A 27,283-nucleotide genomic window follows, 5' to 3' on the forward strand; every position below is an offset into this window, starting at 1 on the left:
AATATGCAATAAGTGATTTATTTTACCGGAAAAGCATGTCATGGGACCTTTAATAAAACTTAAACAAATGATAAATGGTAGTAACTCATTAATAAATGGGAAGGTGTTTTACACTTTACAATAAGGCTCCTTTTAGGCAGTTATAAATGTTAGTAACTCATTCATAGATGGTCATAAGAGATGCCAAGAAACATCAAGATGGAAGGGGGGGAGAATCAACTCAGTGAACAACAGATACCAAGGATGCTGGCTGATGAAGAAGACAAAGTAAGCTTAATAGCCAATATAAGGCTTAGCAGTAGGCTATACTGTAGATAAATGTGGGCTCACTACTTGGCAAGAAACCGGTCACAGTTGCCCTGTTTATCTCATGTCTTATAAAAGCTTATTAATGATTTATAAAGTCTTCACAACCTAATTAATAGATGAATTACAAACTATTCGTAAACCCTTATTAAGGGTAGTCTTATTGTAAAGTGGTACCACTTTGTCTGATCTCTCTCTCTCTCTCGAATTGATTGAACTTCTTAATGTCAGCCTAAATATACATTTATGTTGGTGCATCAAGGCATGTGGCTCATTAAAAAAAAGTACAGCTATTATCTACCTCTTGTATAACTGGTCGTCCATTAAACACAATTAATGGACGAAAAAAATACATTAAAGTAAAACCACTTTCCAGCAGTCAGCAGCACATTGTAAAAGCTGTTGATACAGCTGTTCACATTCATAATTAAGTAAAGATATCACCCTTTTCACCCCGGTTACATTTTCCATTTGCCCATAGAGGCTCAGTGAGGTAAAGGAGTGTTTAGATAGTTCACTTTAGTCTAAGTTATCTCAGTGGGTCTCAAACGGTTTTATCACAATGTATGTAAACAAATATTTCCAAGGCACACCTTTATAATGATTAGGATAAATAAAAACAGGTTTGAAATCATTCCAATGTATACTATAGGACAGTAAACCAACAATATCCTTTAAAACTGGAGAGATTCAAAAATAAGGATAAATAAATAAATGTTAACTGGTAAAATAAGATATAAATGAACCAGCAAAAATCTTGCCTAGGGCAGCAAATGGGTCAGAACCGGCCCTGGTGTCATCCCCACAGCACCCCTCATTTGAAACATGTTCCCACGGCTATACAACGAAGCTCACATTATACAAATGTAGTGCAATATACAGACTTTTTAGCTTATGGTGATCAGCAGCCCATGAGCTCATTCTCTCAGTGTATCATCAGGAAAACAGAGACACACACATCATTTAAATGAGTTTTTAAATAAAATTATTGGTTAAGAATAAACATCTTAAAGTAAATAACAATAAACAATAGCCCTTAACCCTGTAAGGCCCCCGGTTGTGATTGTACAACATTACTTTAAGCTATCCAAAAAAGCTGCTGTGAAAAGGGCCTTCAAAAGATGGCGTACGCCAGTTTCCAAGCAATGTTTGCGATTTATAAAAAACAAACTTGACGGGAAAATGTGCGGTCCTCCATGCACAAAAACGGGAGGGACGAGAAATTGTGACACCGTTGGCAGAAGGAAGAATGGAGAGAAATATGTGAAAATAATACCATAAATATTGTTAAGCATATTTGTATAAGAACAAGTCATGTTTCAGTTCATGTCTATGACATCATCAGAATGTGCGTGAAACGTGGTGATGCTAATGAGCATGCGCAGATGTAATAAACGGTCAGTACTCCAGGACAAACTCAGTGCGATGTGGTCGTGTGTTTTTTCTGACCGTTAACATATTTACAAACTACTTTGGTTGACTGCAAACGTGGAGACTTCTGCTGAATATAATGTCTCACGTTATGGGCCCAGTCAAGGAGGCCAAAGGTGGTTTAAGTTGTTATTCAACGGTGACGAGAAAAACGTTGAGTTATGGGAGACAAGGTTTTTGGCGCACATGGAACTGCGCAGCCTCACTGAAGTTATCCTGGAAGAGCCAGTGATAGACTACAACGACGAACAAGCACTTGAAGAAGACGCAACAAAGAATGCAGAAGCATATGCTGAATTAGTGCAGTGTCTAGATAATAAGAGTTCATCACTCATAATGAGAGACGCGAAACGAGATGGAAGAAAAGACTATATTCACGTCTTTGAGAAGGGCCGAAGAAAATATCAGTGACGGGCTGCAGATTGAAGTGAAGGGGTTACCGGACTCATTCAACACGTTTGTCGTGCACGTCACTCAAACCAACGACCGTCTAACGTTCGGTGAGTTCAAAGCTAAACTGCGGAGCTATGAGAGCACTGACAAGTATAGGACGAGTGACATGAATGCGGACGAGGATGGCGTTATGAGGACTAGCGGGGCGAAGACAAGAGGACGTGGAAGAGGGAAGAAGACGGACTCAGCCGACACTGAATGCTACACATGCTGAAAGATGGGGCATATGGCTAGGACATGCCCTAACGAGATCCAAGCGAGGCGAGAGGAGCAACGGTGGGACACGCCATATCGAGGAAGGGGGCGAGGCCGAGGCAGAGGGCTGGACCGTGATCAGGTGAAGGCAGACGGAGACACGGAGGATGATACCGGTGCATCATTCTTTTTCAAAATAAGTGACTGTCAAAATCAAGTGGGAAATAAGAGAGGTCTTATGGTCGACTGTGGTGCCACGACACACATGATTAATGACACGGCAAAGTTTAAGACAATCGATAAGAGCTTTAGACCCAAGGACCATGTACAATGTGATAGAGCTGTCAGATGGAACGAAAACGACCGGGATGGCAAAGATGAGGGGAGAAGCCGAAGTTGTTCTGCTCGACAGCGAGGGATGGCAAGTGAAAACGAGGCTCAAACGAGCGCTTTACATCCCATCTTTTCCACAGGACATTTTCTGCGTGAAAGCAGCGACAGCCAGCGGAGCTGAGGTCCGTTTCAACGACGGTGATGATTGGCTGATTCATCAAAATGGTACCAAGTTTAAAATTGATGTGTATGGTAGGCTATATTACCTTAGCACAGTGGAGGATGAAAATACTGATGATGTTTGTCATGACATCCAGACATGGCGTAGAATACTTGGTCGATGTAATTTTGAGGATGTGTCTAAACTTGAGAAAGTGATTAAAGGTATGTCGATCAAAGGGAAACATGACATGTTTAACCATAACTGGGAAATATGTACGCAGGGAAAATTTACACAAAGCAGAAACAGGCAGGCAGATGCAAAAGCTAAGACAGTACTAGAGCTAGTACATACAGACCTATGCGGTCCAATAGAACCAGCAGATAAAGACTGGTACAGATATGCAATAGCATTTACTGATGATTATGGTGGGAGGATTTTTCCCTACTATATCAAAGCAAAGAGTGATACAGCAAAAGCTACTGAAAAATTATTAGCGGATACTGCTCCATATGGACACATTAATTGCATAAGATCTGACAACGGTACTGAATTCACCAGGCATGAGTTTCAAACTTTACTTAGGACAATAGGGATAAGTCACGAGACAAGTGCCCCCTACTCACCTCACCAGAACGGTACTGCCGAGAGAGGTTTGGAGGATCTTATTTGAGGTGTCACGATGCATGCTATTAGAGAGTAACCTCCCAAAGCAGTTATGGACATGCTGTACAAACAGCAGCACAGATACGTAACAGGTGTTACTGTTAGCGTCTAGAGCAGACACCAAACCGTGTTTTTACTGGCAAAACACCCAACGTGTCCAACATGAAAATATTTGGCTCTGAATGCTACGGGTATAAGCAGGATAAGAAGAAGCTAGATTCTAGATGTGCAAAGGGTATTTTTGTAGGATACGACAAATATAGCCCAGCATTCCAAGTATTTTATCCTGAGACAGGGAAAGTCCTGAAACATAGGCTGGTCAAATGTATCACCAAGAGTAGCGCAGATAGTCAGACTCAGACAAATCATTATATGGATGATGACACTTATGGAGAAACTATTACCACAACACCAGCAGGGACTAAAATGGTCAACCAGAATCAGAGAGAGCCTAATTTGGGTGTACAGTCCTATAGTGAGGAGAATTATTGGCTAGTCAGATCCAGAAAGATGGTGCTAAAAGAGAACAGGGAGAGAGTGCATGACGCTATCCCACTACACTGAAAAAAAGGGGAAAGTGGGGTTGTTCAATTTGCAAATATGCATTTAATATATGAAACATAATTTATTCATGTTTCTCGTCGAAACATCAATCAATCATGTAGAACTATGTTAATCTTGAGGGGTGTACGTTCTATAAGTCTCAGTCATGTTAAGAAATAAGAAAAAATATATTTATTTTTTAAAATGTGAAGCTTTTTCTTTTTTAAACAAAGGAGGGGAGGAGGGGTTCTGCCATTTTTTCTTCTCGCATTGGAGGAGTAAGCTGGTTCTGTCCCGAGAACATCTCTACAAGGTCAAAGTTATTTAAAGTTATTTAATGTCATCAAATGTTCGTCATAGTTACAGGTTATCACAAGACGCATTGTTTGCAAAAAGCAGAGTTCATATTTGCCGTTACAACGAGCAACGTAAATACAGCTGTCAATTTGTAAACATTGTCATTCACTGGTGTTTGCTAGGATAAAGCCATGAGAATCATAAGGTGAGTTTATATTGATTGACTTGTGTTTAGCGTGTTTTTTAATACTGTGAGTATTTGTAGAGTGTAAGTCCGGCAGTTGCTTGATTTAAAATATTTAAAACTATGAACTTTGCCCAAAGTTATGCACATTAAAACGAGCTCAGTGGGGAGGGGGGAGTCATATCTGATGGATGAGCTTGCGGCATGTTTGTATGTCTATAGGCTACGTCTTGTTTTAAATTATTGTTTCATGTCTGCTGTCAGGCGGTGTAGAACTTTACTGCGTCGGTCCGGCTCTGCATGTCTACTCTTGTGCCGATTTTTAAGGGCGTTGATGCAGGTTGTAGGCCTACCTTACGTTAAGCGACCATCTTTACCCATTTAAGGTGTTGATTGTTAAAGATAGAATATTGTCTGTGGGACCGCAGTGTTTTCCCTAAAAAACTGTGTTTATGTCTCTGCTTTGATCCACTCTGTGTTCATGTAAATACCGTAAATACACACAGATCAAAACAGAGACACAATATTGTGTGTGGGGGTGTGTGCTGGAAAGCGACACTTGATACTGGAAAGTGGAGGATACTAATGATTGTGTTACATTTTAGCAGCGGTGCACATACCATGAATATGGGGGACATGCCGGACAGATCTTAAAGTAAGGGTTACGATCCGCCCGCTGTGAAATGAACTTATCTTCCATATTTGCCGTACACTTGTGTTTACAGAAGTTGAGATGTTTCTCGGTTGTGATTGGTTGTTCCTCGTCACATGACAAGCGGTGCGCGCTGCTGCAGTGCACGTCTCCATTGAAACCAATGGAAATGAGCTCGCAACGCTGATGTGTATGGCTCCGTACAAAGTTGTACTCATTGCATTAGTATAGGCTAATGTAGCTTTTTACACTGGAGGCGCCCATCTCGGCCGAAGTCGGTTCATATTAACCTAAAGTTACATAATTAAATGGTAAATGTCGCCTTTAAGGAGCAGAACATTTTGGTTTTACTTGTGTGTGAATAATGAAATAATTTAAAATATGTTTTTCTGTGATAGGTAATTGGTGTGGAGAAAATTGACCTCAGCCTTCCTTTGAACATTGTTCCAAAGGCTGTAGTAAATGGTGAGTATTCAAATGTTTTGTGTGATTTACTTGACTAACTTCAACTTGATCTTTAACTAATTGAAAACCGGTATTAGTCTGACAATTTCTGAATATTTATTCATAACATTTACATACTGCAAACATTGCAGGGATATACACATTTTCTGATTTATTAGGCAAAAGTTATTCAGAAAGTGAGAGGCAAAAGCCAAACATTCTGTGATAAAGCCTCCTTCACAAAAGTGATAATGATTTGTTTGTTGAAATGGCTATAAGGGTGTTTCTTATATGTAGTCTTATATTACAGTAATACTTATTTTAAGTCGCTTTGGAAAAAATGTAAAAAACAGCTTGGTAGCAGCTAATGCAATGTTGTCCACATCAGTTAGTACCTGTTGGCCTTCCAGGACAATCTGTCCTCTGGTCTCATCTGTCATCGGCTCTCATGGTGGAATTGTGTTTGACAACATAAAGTCTCACTGAATGGACCGCAGAATGACGTCTTCATCTTCTGCCTGCAGAGTGCACAGTCACAAAAGGAACAGAGTGAGATCTAACAAATCAATACATATATATACCCATTACTAAGTCCCTGTGTTTAACAAGTACATTTGGTCAGATTTCAGTACTTTTAATTCTCCTTGTTATCTGATATACTCCTGACTGACCTCATTTCCTGTATCCGTTTTAAATTAATAGCCCTCTAGCTTTTCAGTGTAGTCTGGCTATTAAACAAAAAACAGGGATGTTCACATACTTTAGGCTATATACTATTTGGTGTGTCAATAAATACATATTTTAACACCCAACAAAAAAATCAAAAGGTCAAATATTGCTTCTATTGTCCACAAACTCTCTCATTGAGGTACACACACAGCGCCTTGAGAAGACATTCTCGCCTTAAATCGACATCATCAACCAAAGTGAAGGGGAATAAGAAAAGAAAGAATCTATTTTGCTCAATGAAATGTGTACACTATTGACTCTATGTATAATTTCCTTAAAATGAATTCTTACTTGAGTCATGTTTGACATAATACAGTTCAGAAGCTGGCCTATCTGTCCTCCTCTCTTCTCAAAAACCTTCAGAAGCTTTTCAGATAGCACATCCAGCTGAGAGAGAAATCTTGATTGGAGGGGCAGTGTTGTTATAGTGTTATACGCTTAAACTTCGCATTTATCAAAGAAAACAAAATATCACAGTCATAAAAATCATGAAATCATTTCATTTTCTAATGATGTTATTATTGTAGTTGTGTGCTTGCCTCAAAACGACGCAGAGAAACTAGTCCATGCATTTTTGACTTCAAGGCTAGCTTATTGTAACTCTTTATTATCAGGGTGTACCAAAAACTCAGTTAAGTTGCTTCAGCTGATTCAAAATGTATTGACCAGAGCACGGAAAATGGACCACATTACTCCTGTTTTGGCACTATAGTGAGAATAACTTTTTATATCAAGTACGAACATCCAGGTTAGACTACATTACATTTCATTTAGTTTACGTTTTTTTCCAAAGCGACTTAAAATAAGTATTACTCTAATATAAGACTACATATAAGAAACTCCCTTATTGCCATTTCAACAAACAAAACATTATCACTTTTGTGAAGGAGGCTTTATCACAGAATGTTTGGCTTTTGCCTCTCACTTTCTGAATAACTTTTGCCTAATAAATCAGAAAATGTGTATATCCCTGCAATGTTTGCAGTATGTAAATGTTATGAATAAATATTCAGAAATTGTCAGACTAATACCAGTTTTCAATTAGTTAAAGATCAAGTTTAAGTTAGTCAAGTAAATCACACAAAACATTTGAATACTCACCATTTACTACAGCCTTTGGAACAATGTTCAAAGCAAGGCTGAGGTCAATCTTCTCCACACCAATTACCTATCACAGAAAAACATATTAGAAATGATTTCATTATTCACACACAAATAAAACAAAAATGTTCTGCTCCTTAAAGGCGACATTTACCATTTAATTATGTACCTTTAGGTTAATATGAACCGACTTCGGCCGAGATGGGCGCCTCCAGTGTAAAAAGCTACGGTAGCCTATACTAAAGCAATGAGTACAACACAGTCGATCAAAGCAGAGACATAAACACAGTTTTTTAGGGAAAACACTGCGGTCCCACAGACAATATTGTATCTTTAACCATCAACACCTTAAATGGGTAAAGATGGTCGCTTAACGTAAGGTAGGCCTACAACCTGCATCAGCGCCCTTAAAAGTCGGCACAACAGTAGACATGCAGAGCCAGACCAACGCAGTAAAGTTCTACACCGCCTGACAGCAGACATGAAACAATAATTTAAAACAAGACGTAGCCTATAGACATGCAAACATGCCGCAAGCTCATCCATCAGATATGACTCCCCCCTCCCCACTGAGCTCGTTTTAATGTGCATAACTTTGGGCAAGGTTCATAGTTTTAAATATTGTAAATCAAGCAACTGTCGGACTTACGCTCTACAAATACTCACAGTATAAAAAAACATGCTAAACACAAGTCAATCAATATAAACTCACCTTATGATTTTCATGGCTTTATCCTAGCAAACACCAGTGAATGACAATGTTTACAAATTGACAGCTGTATTTACGTTGCTCGTTGTAACGGCAAATGTGAACCCTGCTTTTTGCAAACAATGCGTCTTGTGATAACCTGTAACTATGACGAACATTTGATGACATTAAATAACTTTAAATAACTTTTACCTTGTAGAGATGTTCTCGGGACAGAACCAGCTTACTCCTCCGATGCGGGAAGAAAAAATGGTAGAACCCCTCCCCCCCCTCCTTTGTTTAAAAAAGAAAAAGCTTCACATTTTAAAAAATAAATATATTTTGCAATTTTTTTCTGCTTTACAGCTTGTCCATTAAAGTGCCATATTGTTCAGGTTCAATTACGAAACTATTAAAGTACGGGTTTGAGTCCGACCATATTAATTTGTGAATAAAATATTTGTAAATAATAATTAGAAGCTGAGTAATCGGCTGCGGAATAAGCTGCTGACGTATGTGCTCAGTGGGCGGAGTTACAGAGACAAACATCCCAGCTAGAAATGTTTGGTTCTAAAAACATTCTGAGAATGTTACAGTCATTGTTCTAGGAAGGTTTTCAGCGGGAAGTTTTTGTTTGATTCCCAGAACGTTATTCTGAAAGGTAGGATAACATTCTCTAAAAACATTCTTAAAATGTTTGGTGATAACATTGTTAGAACATTATGCCCTCCTATTCTTAAAACGTTTTTAGCAGGAAGTTTTTGTTTGGTTTCCAGAATGTTCTTCTGAAAGGTAGGATAAAGCTCTCTAAAAACATTCTTAAAATGTTTGGTAATAACCTTCTTAAAATGTTTTTGAAAACATTGTTAGAACATTATGCCCTACTATTCTTAAAACGTTTTCAGCAGAAGCTTTTATTTTGGTTCCCAGAATGTTCTTCTGAAAGGTAGGATAACATTCTCTAAAAACATTCTTAAAATATTTTTGATAACATTGTTAGAACATTATGCCGTACTGTTCTTAAAACATTTCCAACTGCAAGTTCGATTTTTTATGTTGCCAGAATGTTATTATTTTAGAGAAGGATAACATGGTTTATGTTAAAGAAATTATGCAAATGGTCTATGGTAACAATTTACTAAAATATGTTTACATTATTTGAACATGAAGACATAATATTCCTGTAATTGTTCAACTCAAAATTCCTGGGTAAGTGGACTGACCACTGTGGTCATTAGGATGATTACGATAGTTTATTTAACTATTGGAATTTGACTATTAACACATGTAAAAGGATGACACGGAATCAGCTGGTGAAAGTAACATTTGTTTATTAGAAAAGGGGAGCTGGGAGTGGAGGTTGGTTATGGCGGCAGTGGGAAACAGTTGTTCCAGGGTGGGTAGAGAGGCCTGGCCGGTCTTGGGAGTGTGGAAGGCCTTGGATTCCTCCTGGGAGAGACACAAAAATCAGTGTGAGGCAAAAGCAGGCAAAGTTGTCAAAGAATATGCTGGTAAAAAGCTAGAGCGGCACGCAACAAACCGTTCACGGCAACAATCCGGCAGGGAATGAATGCAGGGTGCAGGTTTTCATAGTGTGGCTGACGAGCAGGTTGCAGGTGTGGTTGATTGGAGATTGCTCCCAGCCGTGTATAGCAGACCAGCAGGCAGAGAGAGAGACACACAGTAGAAAGAAACACATACAAACACTAACAGGGGTTTCAGGGACGGGCAGTGATAGTCGGTCCGTGTTTCTATTTGTCTGTCTTTGGTTTTCTGATTGTTATTATATGGATCACAGGGCTTGACATTAACTTAACCCAGCCATTTTACTTGTCCGAAGGCTAAACCCACTTGTCCGAAATTTACTTGTGAAAATAAAAGCCTATTAAAAAAAATGAATAAAACCGACAAGAGATTTGGACAATTAATATGAATATGAATAACTTAATCAGGCACATTTTATAACATAAACAGTCTGGCATAAAACGCCATTCGATTGCATACCCAAAGTAATTAGCTATTTATAATACTTTATACTTATAGCACATGCATAAGATGGTCTCTTTTGAAAGGTAACATTCTGAAGTTTCTTACACAATAAAGAAAAATCACTTTGGGTGCTAATAAAAAATATCATGCTATGTAATCATGTTAAACATTTATGTTTAAAAATATCACTTTGAGTGCTAATGTAAAAGAGAAACAGGTTTGAACACACTGAAATAAAATAGTTGCTCCTTACTTTTGTGTTCTGAGAGGTAGGAGCTGAAAAACATAACGGTTCCATAGCCTGAAAACTTAATCATACAGGTCCAAAGTCTATAAAAGTCCCATGGAAAATGTGTGTATTTTGTAATGTGTGTACCGCAATAATTCCAAAATGGCCTTCCGCTGCCATTCATTCAGAACGATTGAAAGGCGGCAAATTTCGGCTGCCTCCAAATGAGTTTACAAAACGAAATGAAAAATAAACGTTCTTCAAAAATGTATTGGTTGCACGGCAAAAAATGCAGTCCGGAGCCGGGCAAAGTGCTCACGCTGCTGCCCTGTGTTGAAAATAAGTCTTTTGCCATAATACTGATTGATCACTCCTCCAGCTCATCTTCACTCCCCATCAACACCAGCTCATCCTCCTCATCTCCCCTCTCTCTTGACCAGGGTTAAACCCTGGTCTACGCCTGCGCAGGCTTGATGTCCACCATCGCTGGGCAGCTGAGGCTGCATCAAAGTCTTCCAGAGCGGGACCTTGGATGGAGATGAACATGAGCCTCTGGAGTTGAGCGGTGGTAAGGCTTGACCTCCAGTCGGTCTTGACTCGCTTCATTGTAGAGAAGCCACGTTCGCACACTGCAGTGGAGACCGGGAGAACCATATAGATCTCCATCAGATGACATAAGCAGCGGAACATGGCTCTCCTCTCCTCTGGGAATACAATGAGACAAAAATATATGAATTAATTTCCTTCAAGAAATTCTACTTTCTGCTTTTTTTTTGTAACTTTTAAAATACACACTTAACATTATACTGACACACACCTGATTGCAGGACACTGAGAAAAATGTCCCTCATTGGAACAGCTGACCGCCTGAGAGCGAAGCTCTTATACTGGGCATACTCGGCTATAACCTCCTCTGGTGTAATCCCTGCCTTGGCCAAGAGCTCCTTGTAAAATCCAGATAGGCTCTTAATTTCTTCCTGACCATGCTGAGTGAAGGTCTCTCTTGCCACAGCATCAGTGTGGTCATACTTGGGCCAGCAAGAGGGATCTAGTGCCCTGAACTTAGCCACTATGCTGTCTTGATGCAAGTCCTTCAGACGCTCATCCAAGTGACTGATGACTGCATCTGTATGAGAATAAATGCACAATCACTACACTGACTTTGACACCTTTTAATACACCAGAGACTATATATATATATTTTTTTTTTTATTTAAAAGGTGTCATACCTATCACTGCTGCCCTTTGTGGCTCAAGCGTGGAGGAAGAAGCCCTGTTCAGTTGGACACCCTTGTAGCATCCGGATCCATTGCTCTGCTCCACAAAGGTCTCCATGCACAGCCCCATTCTGGTCTTAAGGGAGGACAGGTTCCAGAAACACCTCTCCTGGCTCTCCACCGCCTCACACACTGTCACACTATCCTTTTGAAAAACCTTGGAAAGGGTGGCAAGGTGGTCAAGGACATCACAGAGGAAGTGGAGGAAGAGGACACTGCCGTAGTCCTTCAAATAGCTGGACACCTTCTTGGCCCTTCCTGTCACAGCAGCCGATGGTTTGGGCCGACGTTCGAGGCTTGCCATGTCCTCAAAGTGTGCCAGGATCACAGGAAAGCTATCACACAATACCTGAAATGGTTAAAAATATATATATATATATTGTTTTAAAGTTATACTGACAACACGGTTTGTGAAAACAATTAAATAAATAAAATCTATAATATTAAATATGCCACAATACTGCACATGTAACCACTGCATCTACCTTGGCTGCACGGTGAACATAGGGCACCCAGCGGGCCCCATGTAGCGTGGTGGGCTTCAGTACCTTCTCCTCCATGGCCTCCGCAATCATCCGGAGCTCACGAAGTGCTTTTGGAGCATAATGGTACTGCTCATAGATGCTGCATAGGGTCGCCTGAAGCTGTTGCATCTTAGGGTTTTCTTTGATCGCACTGACCACGCCCAACTCCAGACGATGAGCGATGCAATGGATGGGTATGAGATGCTGGACTTGCTCTTTGAGGCGAGTAGCAACACCTGTCCTGCATCCAACATTGACTGCTGCACCATCACTCCCAAAGCCCACCAGACGCTCCCTCCAATCCACCAAGCCAGCCACACTAAAAGCTGAACAAAAGAATCAGCATAGAGAACACAGAAGCAATAACTCCCAATACAGAAGCAATAATGAACTTATATGCTACAGTACCGTAAAAAAGATTTGATAAAAAAACATTTCTCACCTGCATAAACAGCTTCAAGCACACCAGCTGCATTTGCATGCTTAACGTCCTCAATTTTCAAATATGAATTGATGGGACCCTCCGTGTCCATGTATCGAACGTACACCAACTCGTTCTCTAGGGTGGCTGTATCGGTGGCTCCATCAATCATAACTGAGAAGTATTTAGCCACTTTCAGCTTCTGCAGTAGTTTCTCCAGCTCCATTTCATAAATAATAACAACCAACCTGATGGGGGAGAGACAGCAATACAAATTGTTATGGTGTTGTTTTGGAAAGTCAGAATCAAAGCAAGACGAAAAACACTGAAATAATGCATCTTTGCTTGTTCTTTTTGACTGCCTATAAATGAACATTTTGTGAATATCATACCGTTCACAAGCCTTGTTGGACGCATAGCAGTTGGGAAGTTGTCCTCCCGTCCTGTTTATTAACCCATGTAGGGTTGTGAAGTGGGTGAAGGGCTGTTCTGTCCTGGCTACATAATAAGCAGCATGCATTATGTTGGTCATTTTAACCAAAATTGTCTCCTCCATCCTGTGGAGCCCTGTGAGGACAGGTGGCAGTGGAGCATCAGGTCCCCTCTGTCTGGCTCTGTCTGCAGCTTCAGTAAGCTGGTGTCGCTTACTTAGAGCATGAGTTGACAAGGTGTCATATCGGAATGACCCGGTTCCTTTAAACAAGGACGAGGACCTGGATTTGAAAAATGGAAATGAATTAACATAATTGAACACACCCTACTGGACTATAATACGGGGATAATAATATGGGGATCCGTTACAGTCATTATTATCTGAATTTCATTGGCTACACAAACGGTCAATCATTTCCAGCGTCAGTCGGATTGATGATCTAATGTTTTACACACAACGATAACCATTTTTGCATAGCAGCAGCTTGCTCTAGCACAGTTATTAATGTCTCGAGTCGTGACCGTTAGCTTGTGAGAACGTTAGGAATAGTCTGCCTATACATTTTACACTATAGTCCAATCAAATCACGGAAGACTTGATATCTGATCATCAACATAACCACTCCTTCCTCTGTCCACTCCAATAACACAACAAACGACCACCTAATAATAACGTCGACATCAATAATATCATAGAACACATTAAATAGCTTACGTTAGCTAGATAACGTTATATAGCATTTTACACAACGTTTGTCAACTGTGAACGTCAGTCAGGATAACTAGCTAGACTACACAGTTCAGTTTATTTCGAATCTCATCATCTTCACACATCAGATAAATAGTCAATTATCTAACGTTAGCAAAAATAAAAGTTGTCACTTACGTGTCTGCAATGTCGGGCAAACTGCGGCAGGTTGAGCAGTACATCATATGCTCTTCTCCTGCTTCTTCGGTGTACCGGAGCCAAGGAAACTTCTCGGTCCATGATGGAAGGAAGTTTCTTTTGCGTTTTGTTTCATAATCTAATTTGGAGGCAGCCGATTTTTCAGGATCTCGCCTAGGTCGCTTTCCTGGGGCTTGGTTCGCTTTTGGCGCCTGCAGCCAGGACATCTTGAACTCATTACTCACTGACTGGATATCGAGGATAGATGAGTCGCGAGCGTGACAGCGACACACCAGCCGCGCAAGCAGGCACTCGCGGGTTCGTGTTCACACCAATTTCCCGCGGGTCAAATATTTCTACCAATCACTGCAGTCATAATATTGACGTACAGGTACGGAGATTGCGACACTGCGAGACAGGCACTTCAGATGGAATAACGTTACTATTTCGTTTGGGTGATTTCCCCCCCCCCCCCAAAAATGCACTTGTCCGTTCGGACAAGTTAAACTGTATTATGCTTGTCCGACCATTTTTTTTACTTGTCCCGGACAATCGGACAAGCCTTAATGTCAAGCCCTGGATCATATGACAATAGAGATATGTGCATAAACAACAAAAACACTTGGGGTATAATGTTCGAACAATGTTATCACCAAACATTTTAAGAATGTTTTTAGAGAACGTTATCCTACCTTTCAGAAGTAAATTCTAGGAACCAAAATAAAACTTCTCGATGAAACCATTCCTAGAACAATGAATGGTAACATTCTCAAAATGTTTTTAGAACCAACAATGTCTAGCTGGGAACTCAGACATGCCTACGCAAACATGCAATATCATGAATTACGTGCTTGTTTTTTTCAAAAGGAAAATATGGTGACATCAGATTATTTTTAAAACATCCTTTTCAAACAAATGCAACAAGTTTGTTTTTTAAAGCGCTATAGAAATAAATCTGACGTTGACCATGACCATGTTAATATTTGCCATAACAGCAACGTTTTATAAAAAAAGAATAACATCCTGAAAACATTATCCAAATCTGGCTTTCAAAATGTTCTTCTTTGGTTATCATGTAACATTGAGGGAATGTTCTATAAAAGAACATCTTTAATGTGTTACCCCAACAACGTTCAAAACACATCCTTAGAATGTTGCAGGCAAAACGTTCCTCCTTTGTTGACTTATCACATTAAAGGAACATTTTATAAAACACTTTGTCATCTCAGGCCTCAATAACATCCTTAAAACGTTTTCAGAATGTTGCTTGGAGAATGTTCTTTATTTGTTATCATGTAACATTGAGGGAATGTTCTATAAAAGAACATCTTTAATGTGTTACCCCAAGAGCGTCCAAAACACATCCTTAGAATGTTGCAGGCAAAACGTTCCACCTTTGTTAACATATCACATGAAAGGAACATTTTATAAAAATACGTTCTGTCATTTTCTCCTCTCCTTTCGGTAAGGGAGGTTCAGTGGTTCCTAAGCTAAAGGAGTTTATAAAGGAAGTTTGAAACCTCCTTTCCTATCATGTAGAGAATTCGAACGGCACTTATTATTAAGATGTATACGCTCATACATCTTAAGAAAGTTATCACCAAAAATGTTAAGAATGTTTTTAGAAAAAGTTATCCTACCTTTCAGAAGAACATTCTGGGAACCTAAATAAAACGCCCCGCTGAAAACGTTTTAAGAACAGTAGGGCATAATGTTCTAATAATGTTATCAAAAACATCTTAAGAAGGTTATCAAAAACATCTTAAGAAGGTTATCACCAAACATTTCAAGAATGTTTTTAAAGAACGATATCCTACCTTTCAGAAGAACATTCTGGGAACCAAAATAAAACGTCCTGCTGAAAACATTCCTAGAACAACGAATGGTAACAAACATTTCTAGCTGGGAACTCACACATGCCACCACAAACATGCAATATCTGCTTTTTCAGAATGTTTCTTGGAGAATGTTCTTCATTTGTTATCATGTAGCATTGAGGGAACGTTTTATGAAGAACATCTTTAATGTGTTACCCAACAATGTCCAAAACACATCCTTAGAATGTTGCAGGCAAAACGTTCCACCTTTGTTAACATATCACATTAAAGGAACATTTTATAAAATACTTTCTGTCATCTCAGGCCTCAATAACATCCTGAAAACATTTTCAGAATGTTGCTTCGAAAATGTTCTTCATTTGTTATCATGTAACATTCAGGGAACGTTTTATAAAGAACATCTTTAATGTGTTACCCAACAACGTCCAAAACACATCCTTAGAATGTTGCAGGCAAAACGTTCCACCTTTGTTAACATATCACATTAAAGGAACATTTTATAAAATACTTTCTGTCATCTCAGGCCTCAATAACATCCTGAAAACATTTTCAGAATGTTGCTTCGAAAATGTTCTTCATTTGTTATCATGTAACATTCAGGGAACGTTTTATAAAGAACATCTTTAATGTGTTACCCAACAACGTCCAAAACACATCCTTAGAATGTTGCAGGCAAAACGTTCCACCTTTGTTAACATATCACATTAAAGGAACATTTTATAAAATACTTTCTGTCATCTCAGGCCTCAATAACATCCTGAAAACATTTTCAGAATGTTTCTTGGAGAATGTTCTTCATTTGTTATCAGGAAACATTGAGGGAACAATTTATACAACCCTTTCTCTCATCTCAGGCCTCAATAACATCCTGAAAACATTTTCAGAATGTTGCTTTAAAAAGGTTCTTCATTTGTTATCTTGTAACATTGAGGGAACTTTTTATAAAGAACATCTTTAATGTGTTACCCCAACAACGTCCAAAACACATCCTTAGAATGTTGCAGGCAAAACGTTCCACCTTTTTTAACATATCACATTAAAGGAACATTTTATAAAACACTTTCTGTCATCTCAGGCCTCAATAACATCCTGAAAACATTTTCAGAATGTTTCTTGGAGAATGTTCTTCATTTGTTATCAGGAAACATTGAGGGAACAATTTATACAACCCTTTCACTCATCTCAGGCCTCAATAACATCCTGAAAACATTTTCAGAACGTTGCTTTGAATTTTTTTTTCATTTGTTATCATGTAACATTGAGGGAATGTTTTATAGAGAACATCTTTAATGTGTTACCCCAACAACGTCCAAAACACATCCTTAGAATGTTGCAGGCAAAACGTTACACCTTTGTTAACATATCACATTAAAGGAACGTTTTATAAAAAAACTTTCTGTCATCTCAGGCCTTAATAACATCCTCAAAACATCCTCTGAATGTTGCAGTTAAAACGTTATGTTGCAGTTAACCTTAAACCTTATAGGAACATTATTTGAACAAATAAACATCATAAAAAGGTTCTTTGAACATCAGATTAAAACGTTTCTTTAAAACCTTGTTAGAACCAATACTGTAGGTAACGTTAGCCAAAGTTGTGAGAACGTTCCCCGCTTGCTGGGATAACGTTTTTCTTATTTCTTAACATGATTGAGACTTATAGAACGTACACCCCTCAAGACTAACATAGTTCTACATGATTGATTGATGTTTCGACGAGAAACATGAATAAATTATGTTTAATATATTAAATGCATATTTGCAAATTGAACAACCCCACTTTCCCCTTTTTTTCAGTCTAGAGGGAATTGATTACAAGGAAACTTTTTCACCGACAGCAAATATGACTTCTGTACATACATTGATGCAGGTGGCTTTACAGGATGATCTTATTCTACACCAAATGGATGTGAAGACAGCTTATCTCCATGCACCAATAGACTGCGAGTTATATATGGAACAGGCCGAAGGTTTTGAGGCAAAATCCAAAACAGGGAAACACTTAGGCCCATTCCCAAACTGCCCCCTACACCCTACACCTACAAACTACCCCTCCGTTTGCGCGGAGGGTGCGCCACACTATTGCTAATCAAGCCCTCAAACAGCGAGTCTGCAGCGGTGCTGACTGGAGACCGGTCTCTACCTGACCGGTCTCAACACTGTGTGTGTCCGTCAGGAAACAAGCTGTTTGCAAGTAGATCCAGCAAACATCCACTGATAAATTGCGATGTTAACAACCTCATGATAGCCTCATATTTTTTTAACTTTGGATCATACCTGTGTTTAGTCTAGAAAAAGGTAAATGTGTGCATTTTATTATAAAGTTGTGTATATTTACAGACTGTTGCAAAAACTAAGAAGCTTATAAAAATCAGGTTTAAAACTAAAAGAGCTTTACAAAAAAGTTACACAATTAAAGATGTTTGGAGGTTACTATTCAGTGTGCTCCATATTCCTTTAATGTTGTTTTTATTTTTGTCTAGTATTTTCCGATAGTATTCCCTTTTGCAGGTCCTTATTATAATTGTTAATTTATTTTTATATTTTTTATATCTAATCTCTGTCTCTTTTGATTTGTTTCGCATGAAATCTCTATACAATGAATTTTTCTTTTTTCAGGCATTTTGTAAACCCCTTCATCCATGGACATTCTCCATATTTCATTTTTCTACTGTATTTGACAATTGGGCAGTATGTATTATATAATGATAAAAACATTCTCAGGAATTGATCATATTCACTGTCAATATTGTTTTCTTTGTATAAATCATCCCATCTTTGTGCCAGTAAGGCATTTTTTAAAGCGTTCATTGCTTCCTCTGATCTAACTCGTCTGTATTGAATAGCTTTGTCCGGCATGTTATTACTATAGTTTCTGTCATAAACTGCAAATACTGGTAGGTGGTCACTTATATCATTTATTAAAAGTCCACTTACTGGATTGTTTTCTATGTCATTTGTGAATATTGTCTATGAGAGTAGCAAAGTGCGATGTGATTCTGCTGGGTCTAGTAATTTTTGGATATGAACTCATGTACATTGTGTTGATATATTCTTCTGTCATGCTGTGATTATTTGGATTTAGAAGGTCAATATTGAAGTCACCACAAATAAAAACTGTTTTATGAATCACTTTTGAGAATATTTCCTCCATCCAGTCCTTAAAAATCTCAATACTAGAGCCGGTGCTCTGTAGGCTGGTATACAACTGATGATTACATTTTTCGTTTTTTCTTTGCAGATTTCAATCGTTATACATTCCAATCCATTATCAATCACTGTTGACATATAATTCATCACCTTAATAAATTGTAAAGTATTGTCCACATACAAGGCTACTCCTCCTCCACCCTTGTTTTGTCTATTTTTGTATTTGAGTATAGCCCTCCAGCTCAAAGTCTCTGCCTTTGTCCTCCGTGATCCAAGTTTCAGATATGGCAATGATGCTAAATGTTTGTTGAAACTGATTTAAATATTCCTTGATGAGATTAAAGTTTGCATACATGCTTCTGCTGTTAAAGTGAATAATAGATAGCTTGCCCTCTGATGATATATGCTCTGGTTGTACTGTTGCTCAGTGTAATAACAGCAGTTGTTGATGATAGAAGAGAATAAATGATTGTCTGGGTATATTTCATAATCCAGATCTTTTGTTTTATAGTAGGTTTTTAGCAACAGTTGGTCTTGTTCCTTGATCATCTGAGACATATTAATATTTCCCCCATTCAGTGTGAGTCATGGTTGTGTGTGTGCTTGTTACCTTATGTGTGTTCCAGAACATGATGATTATTAGAACATAAACATAAGAGTCTGGGACCTTATAGAAGTGTTAAATGTAAGAGTCTGGGACCTTATAGAAAAAATTAAAAATAAGAGTCTGGGACCTTATCAGAAAATAGTTTAAATCCTCCGTCTTGAGGCTCCACCACTGTGTGGAGGCTGTGTTTTGAGAGAAAACGAAGAATAGGGCAAGTGATTGGATTCAAGATATTTATAGTAAGTGAAGACTTTTTGGGAGAGCCCGTCAAGGACGGCATAGGTTTAAAAGGGTGATTACGTTAAGTGAGTGACGATAGCTTAATTGTCTCATTCCTTCCTATGAACTTACTATATTATCCTAAAAATTGTGGCAGGGACAGCTTAGGGCTTTTGAACAGAAACATATAGCATTTGGTTGTTAAAATACTAAGATGTTTACGTTGTTTTGGTGTAAAAGAACAGAAAAATAGATGAGAAAGTTTGCAAAAAGTTTATGTGAGTGAAAAAAGGGAGTCAGAGGTATTGTGGCTGAAGTGAAGCTCATTCCTGGTCAGGTGCTGCCTTCTGGTGGCCAACAGGGTGTGGCACAAAATAAACTAATGGTAAATTAAGGTTTGGCTCCATCTGCTTGACATATTGTATATTATTTTAGTCAGAACTAGAACCACTGTTCAAATTTAGAACTATTACATTTAACACATTTGTATATTTAAAGCATTACACATAAATAATCTTGATCAGAAGTATCAAAGGGACTAGTAATTAATCCATAATAATTTAAAGAATCTTTAGAGTGTAAACAGAAAGGGAAAAACAAATGTTTACACTCAAACTATTTTCATGTCTGGATTAAGGACAGGGCATTTAGATAATACGAATAAGTGTTCACTAAAAGTGATAATATTAACAATTATAATAGAAAGAAAACATAGGCCTACTCTTCAGTCAATTTACATTGTTGTGATCTGTTAGTATGCTAGGTTTTTACTGTTGTTCTAAGTAACAGTGGGATTTAAACGGGGAATATATGGAGATGTTCTTTTTGCAGTGTGTGGAGATATGGTGTTTGTAACATGTGAGTATTTCAATTTATAGGAGAACATTGTTTACTGAAAGAGCTATTTTGAGTAAATATGTTAAATGGTTGAAATCATTTTTAAAAAGAAGTTCTGTAATATCATTAGGAAACATTAATTTTGTTGTTCAGATGGCATTTAACAACCAAGAAAGACAGTATGATTAGAAAAAGACAGAGTGGAAAGGGATGGATTTATTTAACCTCAGTGTGCTAGAATTTCTATAGGTAACGCGCCCCGAGAGCCGTATTCACAAAGCATTTTATCTTACCGCTAGGAGTGCTCCTAACTCGCGCTAAAACATTTTACGTAGGAGTTTTTTCTTTAAAGTTATTCACAAAGCCGCTGAGACCTACTCATACTAAGGATAAATCACTAAGAGTGAACTAAGAGTGACGCGCCGTTGCTATGGATTACGTTGATTCTCGTGCATGAGTTTAGAAGCGGTCAGTACGGTGATTGGTTGTTCAGAGCAGGCGGTCTCGCTGAAACTCATCCGCAACATCCCACAAACGAGCCCACTAAATCACCGAAAAACAAGGAAATAGCCTAGGCTAGAAATGTATTCCTATCAAATAGTTATGGACAGTGCAGTTAGCAGAATACACGCATGATGACAAGTTTGTGCAGACCACGATAATGACGTTGTATATGCACGTTAAAGAGAGAGAGCAAACAATACAAATACGTAAATTGCATTAAATCAAGGAGGCAATTAATAGCACCCTGCAAACTATTATCCAATGAGCATATTTCCAGCACTTAAACACTTCCAATAACAGCCCATACCTCCGTTCAAGTCCCCCTATCATGATGAATGAAAACAATCTGCGTGTTGATGGAATGTACTTTCTTTCTATTGACGAACACGTCCTCATCTTTTGATGGCGCAATTATTTTTATGTGCGTCCCGTCAATAGCACCGACCACACCGGGCATACCTGCAATTGCCATGAAGTTGGCTTTGATCCTGTGTAGTTGTTGATTGTCCAAAGGAAACCGGATAAACTGTTGGATGATATGTGGTCTAGAGAGCGCGTTGATGCTTTGGTTTATGGCACGGCTGACTGATGGTTGCGATATTCCTAAATCGTCGGCATTGCAAAGTTGCATTTTCCCTGTTGCTAAATATCGTAGTGTTGCCAAACATTTTATTTCCGGACTAATCGGGTTATTCCTGTTAGTCGGGGATGTTATTGCATCCCGCTCTAATTCCACAACAAGTTTGATACCCTCACGATTTAGCCTATATCTCTTGATCAATTCACAGTCTTCCATTGTCTCCAAAACATTTCGTCTCGCAGCCATTTTCAGATTCTTTGTGAATAGGTCTTACTGAGTTAGGAGTCCTCTCGAGGACTTTTAAGCTCTCCCAGACTTTGGTGCTACTTTTAGGCCTAAAACACTTTGTGAATTGCTCTTAGTGAATACAATTAGGAGTCCTAAATTTAAGACTGACACGCCCATTATGTTTAGCCCTAAGATCCTTTGTGAATACGGCCCCTGATCTTAAAATCTCATAGCATCCGCTTTTCATTTTCCTCTTGGATGTTCTTCTTGACCCTCAGAGAAGGAAAACATTTAGTGTCTTTCAGGCATGTCCTTTCCGAACAAAGATTACAGGAAACATAAAACATATTATTGTAGAACAAGTGTGTTATTTATGTGTGTTTAGGGGCTGTAGATATAATTATTTTGTAATTGTAATGTTTTTATTTATTTCAACAGCGAGCTACAAAGACAATCAGATTATGAATGAACAGTATGAAGTTCATCAAGATTGAAATGTATGTTATTATCCAAATAATATTTAACTGTTATCAAAATGTAGTGCAACTGTAGAAGCTTGCTCTGTTGTCTCACTGAAAGAATAACTTTTACCACGTTTTTTACAGACAATATTGAGAGATAAATAGTAGCAGTTCTCACTGTGTTAAATATCTTTGCCTTCAATACATTAAATTAGAAAGCTGACACAATCATATTGCTTGTTAACATCTAAATGTAACTTTTTGCATGGAAAAAACCCTCAACTTAACTGATGTGTAGGTGATCTAGTATTGTTTAATGGAATGTATATCAGTGTATTCAAGTCAATACTTCATTCATTTAAACCAATATCTTTCTTCATTCTTTGTACAGTATGAAAAATAGAGTCTCTATACCTGTGCTGAAGTTCACTGCTGTGAGGAGTCCAGTTCTGTCTCTCACTCTCTGGTCCAGCCTGTCTGCATCACCTGGACACCTTAAACAAACAGATATATATGTAAAGTACCATGTGTACAAACAATATAACTTATTCTCTTCTGTTGAACATATTGGATTGTGTATTGTTCTTTTTATTTTACTGTAACTTTGGAAGTTGTGTTACCTATGCTTACTGTTTATTTGATACCCATTTGGTAATGCAATTAATAAAAAAAAACAAGGTTTGGGGACGTTAACGTGTAAGCTCAATAATGAACTCCAGATCAACCAACCATATTGTAATATCTAAGTAATTATCTTGAAATATGACATTAATAATTGTAATATTCACACAACTTATTGTGAGGTTGATTTCACATACACTACTTCAACATTAGCTTGTCTACATACTTGAGCATAGCCAATTTAAATTAACCTTAGCGATGCATACAGTTCCTACCTACATAATAAAATATCTCTCTAAGTTACAAGGATGACCTTATTTTATCAACCTCAAACAGAAGCCGTTTGTTGTACAGTATTATCCCACTTAACGCTTAACACTTGTCTATTTCGTTTTAACCTTTATATATAGTCTATGATTTTAACTTGGAGGCTACTATTAGCATCGTTAGTACCGATGTAGCTACCACTCGCTTACACGCTAACCCAAGCCTTAACATTCATTAAGTAGCTGATTAAAATCATGAATACATAAATAAAGTACTTGAATTTCACTTACCGCAAAACCGCATTAATGCACCGTCTGTTTTAACCGCAGAGCGAGTCACAATAGTCCGATATATAAGCATGAAGAACAAACAACCACGGCTGGATCAAGTTGTGTTCCCTGGATGAACTGAGCAGGCAAAAACTTCACCCCCCCAATCCATATTCATGAAGGGGGGATCTAACTATACAGAGAATATGTTTTTTTGAACCACGTTGTAAACATGTTTATTTCTGCTGTAAAGTTGGGCATTTTAACATGGGGGTCTATGGAAATTGCTCCCTTCTGCCGACCGCTCCTACTGGCCACTAGATGAACTGCAGTGTGTGGCACTTCCATATCCCCAGGGTTTGCCGCTTGGTCGCAACCAATGATGAATGTGGGCGTGTCCTATTCCGTATAACACTTACGGACACATAACTTTTTGTTGAAATTAATTACGGCCTTTACACTTGGAACACACGTGACAGCCAACAAGCTTTTCCAGACTGTACAAAAAAATCGTACGTTTTTGCAAATACGGTTCAATAGCGCCCCCTATTGTGCGGTAGTCACATATTCGTGGGTACCACGTGACGTCACTGTATTCTAGCGTCGCCATTTTGGTGTCCGGTCACAGCAAGTCATTACACTAACAGAGAACACGGAGGAAGCAACAGAGAAAGACACATCGTGAATAATAAAGTTTGTGGATATGCCTGGGATTTGTTGTGCTGTGGGCTGTGACAATCTCTGGCAGAAAACTGAGAAAGAAATTGCCATTCTCAATATTATTGAATGCATGCCTTAAATTACTTGTGTATTTATATTACATGTATTATTGCTAGTTTTACTTAAGTTGGATCGTAATACTTGTCATTATCTTATTACAGAGATGCAAATTAGTCGCTTTTCGGCGCCTCCCGCTTTTTTAACGCTGATTTGGGTGACTTGTGTAATTTGTGGAGAACCGAAGAGTTTTCGTTTTGGGGGGGGGGGGGGGGGGGGGAGGGTCCGTCCGACTGACGGACAACTTCTCACTTCAAAAAACAAGAAGAAATCTAGATTGCAAAATAATTAAACAAGCGAGTGCCTGTTTTTCCTGGCCAAGGACAGGTTCATTGAACACAACACGAGCGTAACGTGTCTTCACGTGGTTATGTCTCGTCTGAAAGGAGTAACGGAGAGCATCGGAACGCCGCTCCAGCTCTTCAAATATTGCAGTACCCATAAGGAGCCGTACACATGCCGCAGTGTTTGCGAGGCTATGTCTTTAGTTGTAAGCACAGTGGCGATCTGTTGTTATTAGCATCTGGTTAGCTAGCTATGCTCACGAATTTAAAGAGCTTTTCTACAACCAGGTGGAAGAGAGCTCTCTCCTGAGAGCTCAAATAACCTCAGCTCAGTGAGGTTAAGGCACACCTTGATATGATCATTATAGTTATTAATGAGACATTAGAGACTACATTATTAACAGGTATAAAATACTATATGACGGTAACAAAAAAGTCGTTAAAAATAACAAGAATAGAGTTTGAAAGGGGAGTGATTTGTAAAATATCCAAAAAGAAAAATCTGCTTACAGTTCTGTTTCATATGGGTGTTGAGAGATGTTTCCATAGATCTCCTCATGTTGATCTCAAAGTGAACCAGATTGATGCTTTTAACTTCAATATTTAAAAAAAAATCTTCCCGGGGGAGCATGCCCCCAGACCCCCCTAGAGGAGGTTAGGTCCCCCCCACTTAAATCATGTTCACATGGATAGGATACTAAATACATTTGCACACATCTTGTGTCCATATCTTTCTGTTTTGGTGGTCATGCCACAACCGTGCACGTGAATGCATGCATGCGTCAAACATGAGTCATGGTAAGATATCTGGATTAAGAGGTTGCTTTTTCTTTGCACAGGATGAAAGAAAGGCCAAATGAATGGGCTGTGATTTTAGTTTTTTAAAGCAGAGGTTGAGTTCAATCATTTGTACGGCCCTCGGAGGATGTTGTACAAATTTAAAGGAAAAAGGTTCCCCACCCCTGCTGTAAATAATAATAAAAACTCTTGATTTATAACTTAACATCTCTGTCTCCTATTGATCTGAGTATAATAAAGAACAGCCAGTTAATTGAAGGATTATAGCACAGGCCTTTGTCAGATGGTATATTACGCTATTTTTTTTCTGCTTCGAATAATTCTCTCTTTTTTCACCATACGTGTGTTTGCATCACTGTTATTAGGAGGCCTTATACACATTAATATTCTACCATGTTTGCCTCTGTCTGCTTAGGAAGAAAAAATGACAACCCCATGAGTCCTGCCTACATCCCCAGCCTGTTTGCGCACACGTCAGCTGGACAGCTGCAGAGAAGCATCTATGCCACCAGCAGATTTGAGCATACTCAGCAGATGAAAAGGAAACGGACTGAGACTTTGGTTTCTGATAGTGACCATGAGACTGTGGCACCTTCCAGCACCAGTGATGCCACTGGGCTTGACATCACCTTAGTTGAACAGGTAGAATGTGTGAAAGATGACCGCAGTTACTCTCAAGCCATTCTTAGCTCAGGTATTGTGGAACCATGCTCAAATGTAGCCTGCCAAGCTACAGTCAAGGCATTGACAAACGAGTGTGCACGATTAAGAGCTGAGGTTAATTGTCTTAAGGACAAAGTTAATGTGCTGTCTTTCAATGAAAAGTACCTTGAGATGGTACAGGAACTAACAGGCCTACCAAGCTATGCTAAAATGATGGTTGTTTTTGGCTTCCTCTCTGTCCAAGACTGACTCCCTTTCATAGCTTTTTATTAACACTGATGAGAATGAGGCTTAACTGACCTTTATATTTTTGTGTTTATCTTTTTCATATGTCTAAGAGCAGTGTTGTCAGAATGTTCAACAATACTTTAGATGTCATGTATGTCAGACTGTCACCACTTTGCCCTCAAAAGATCAAATTCAGGTTAGTCTGCCCATGTGTTTCAGGGATAATTTTAGCAACTGCACTTCCATCATTGACTGTTTTGAAATGTTTGTAGAGAAGCCAAAGAATTTAAGGGCACGTGCACAAACATACTCCTATTACAAGCACCACAACACTGTAAAATATCTAATTTCTATAACACCACAGGGTGTTACATCCTTTGTGTCAAAGGGCTGGGGGGGACGCACAAGCGACAAGTACATTACAGAAAACTGCTCATATCTTGAGAAATTATCAGCAGGAGATGTTGTTCTTGCTGATAGAGGCTTCAATGTGAAAGACACTGTGGGACTGTATAATGCACAGTTGAAAATACCAGCATTCACCAAAGGCAAGCAGCAACTGCATCCACTGGAACTTGAATCCAGAAGGGGACTCGCTGCCGTCAGGATCCATGTGGAAAGAGTCATTGGCCTAGTCAGGAACAAATACCCCATCCTTCAGAGCACTAACCCGCTGTCTCTTTGCCAAGCAGCCACTCAAGGACAACCTACTTCCCTTGACAAGATGGTAACAGTTTGCTGTGCTCTTTGTAATGTCTGCCCATCTGTGGTACCCACAGAATAGATAGATACTATTTGTAAGTCGCTTTTAATAAAAGCGTCAGCTAAATGAAACAAAATGCTTATTGTGTATTCCCTTTTCTATGTATGTTGGATCTTCTCTCTATTATCTTTACAATTAATACATTAAAATGTCCAGTTTTTAACTAATAAACATCACTTTTTCCAAGTATTTGTTCCTTGAGGTTTTTTAAATACTCCTAGTTATACTACAATGCATCTGCCAGTATTA

General features: G+C 38.7%; 1 protein-coding gene and 1 long non-coding RNA gene across 3 annotated transcripts; one reads left to right on the top strand and one right to left on the bottom strand.

The window, feature by feature from the left end:
- The first annotated feature begins 1,730 nt into the window (after window positions 1-1,730).
- Window positions 1,731-27,176, top strand: LOC307032673. 2 transcript variants are annotated; one of them, XR_013806349.1, is made up of 3 exons: window positions 1,731-2,943; window positions 5,619-5,685; window positions 25,796-27,176. It is a non-coding gene; the product is annotated as an uncharacterized lncRNA (long non-coding RNA). The 2 variants fall into 2 exon arrangements; XR_013806350.1 differs by lacking the exon at window positions 25,796-27,176 and adding an exon at window positions 18,398-19,505.
- LOC307032432 (zinc finger protein 862-like) lies at window positions 10,108-12,399 on the bottom strand. Its single transcript, XM_079670408.1, has 4 exons — window positions 12,163-12,399; window positions 11,630-12,026; window positions 11,218-11,526; window positions 10,108-11,104 (listed from the first exon to the last, which is right to left on the bottom strand). The coding sequence occupies exons 1-4, from the start codon at window positions 12,328-12,330 to the stop codon at window positions 10,797-10,799; spliced, it is 1,182 nt and encodes a 393-aa protein (XP_079526534.1). The 5' UTR covers window positions 12,331-12,399; the 3' UTR covers window positions 10,108-10,796.
- Window positions 27,177-27,283: the final 107 nt, after the last annotated feature.

This window comes from Notothenia rossii, assembly GCF_949606895.1.
Source record: "Notothenia rossii genome assembly, chromosome: 1".
Lineage (NCBI taxonomy): Eukaryota > Metazoa > Chordata > Actinopteri > Perciformes > Nototheniidae > Notothenia > Notothenia rossii.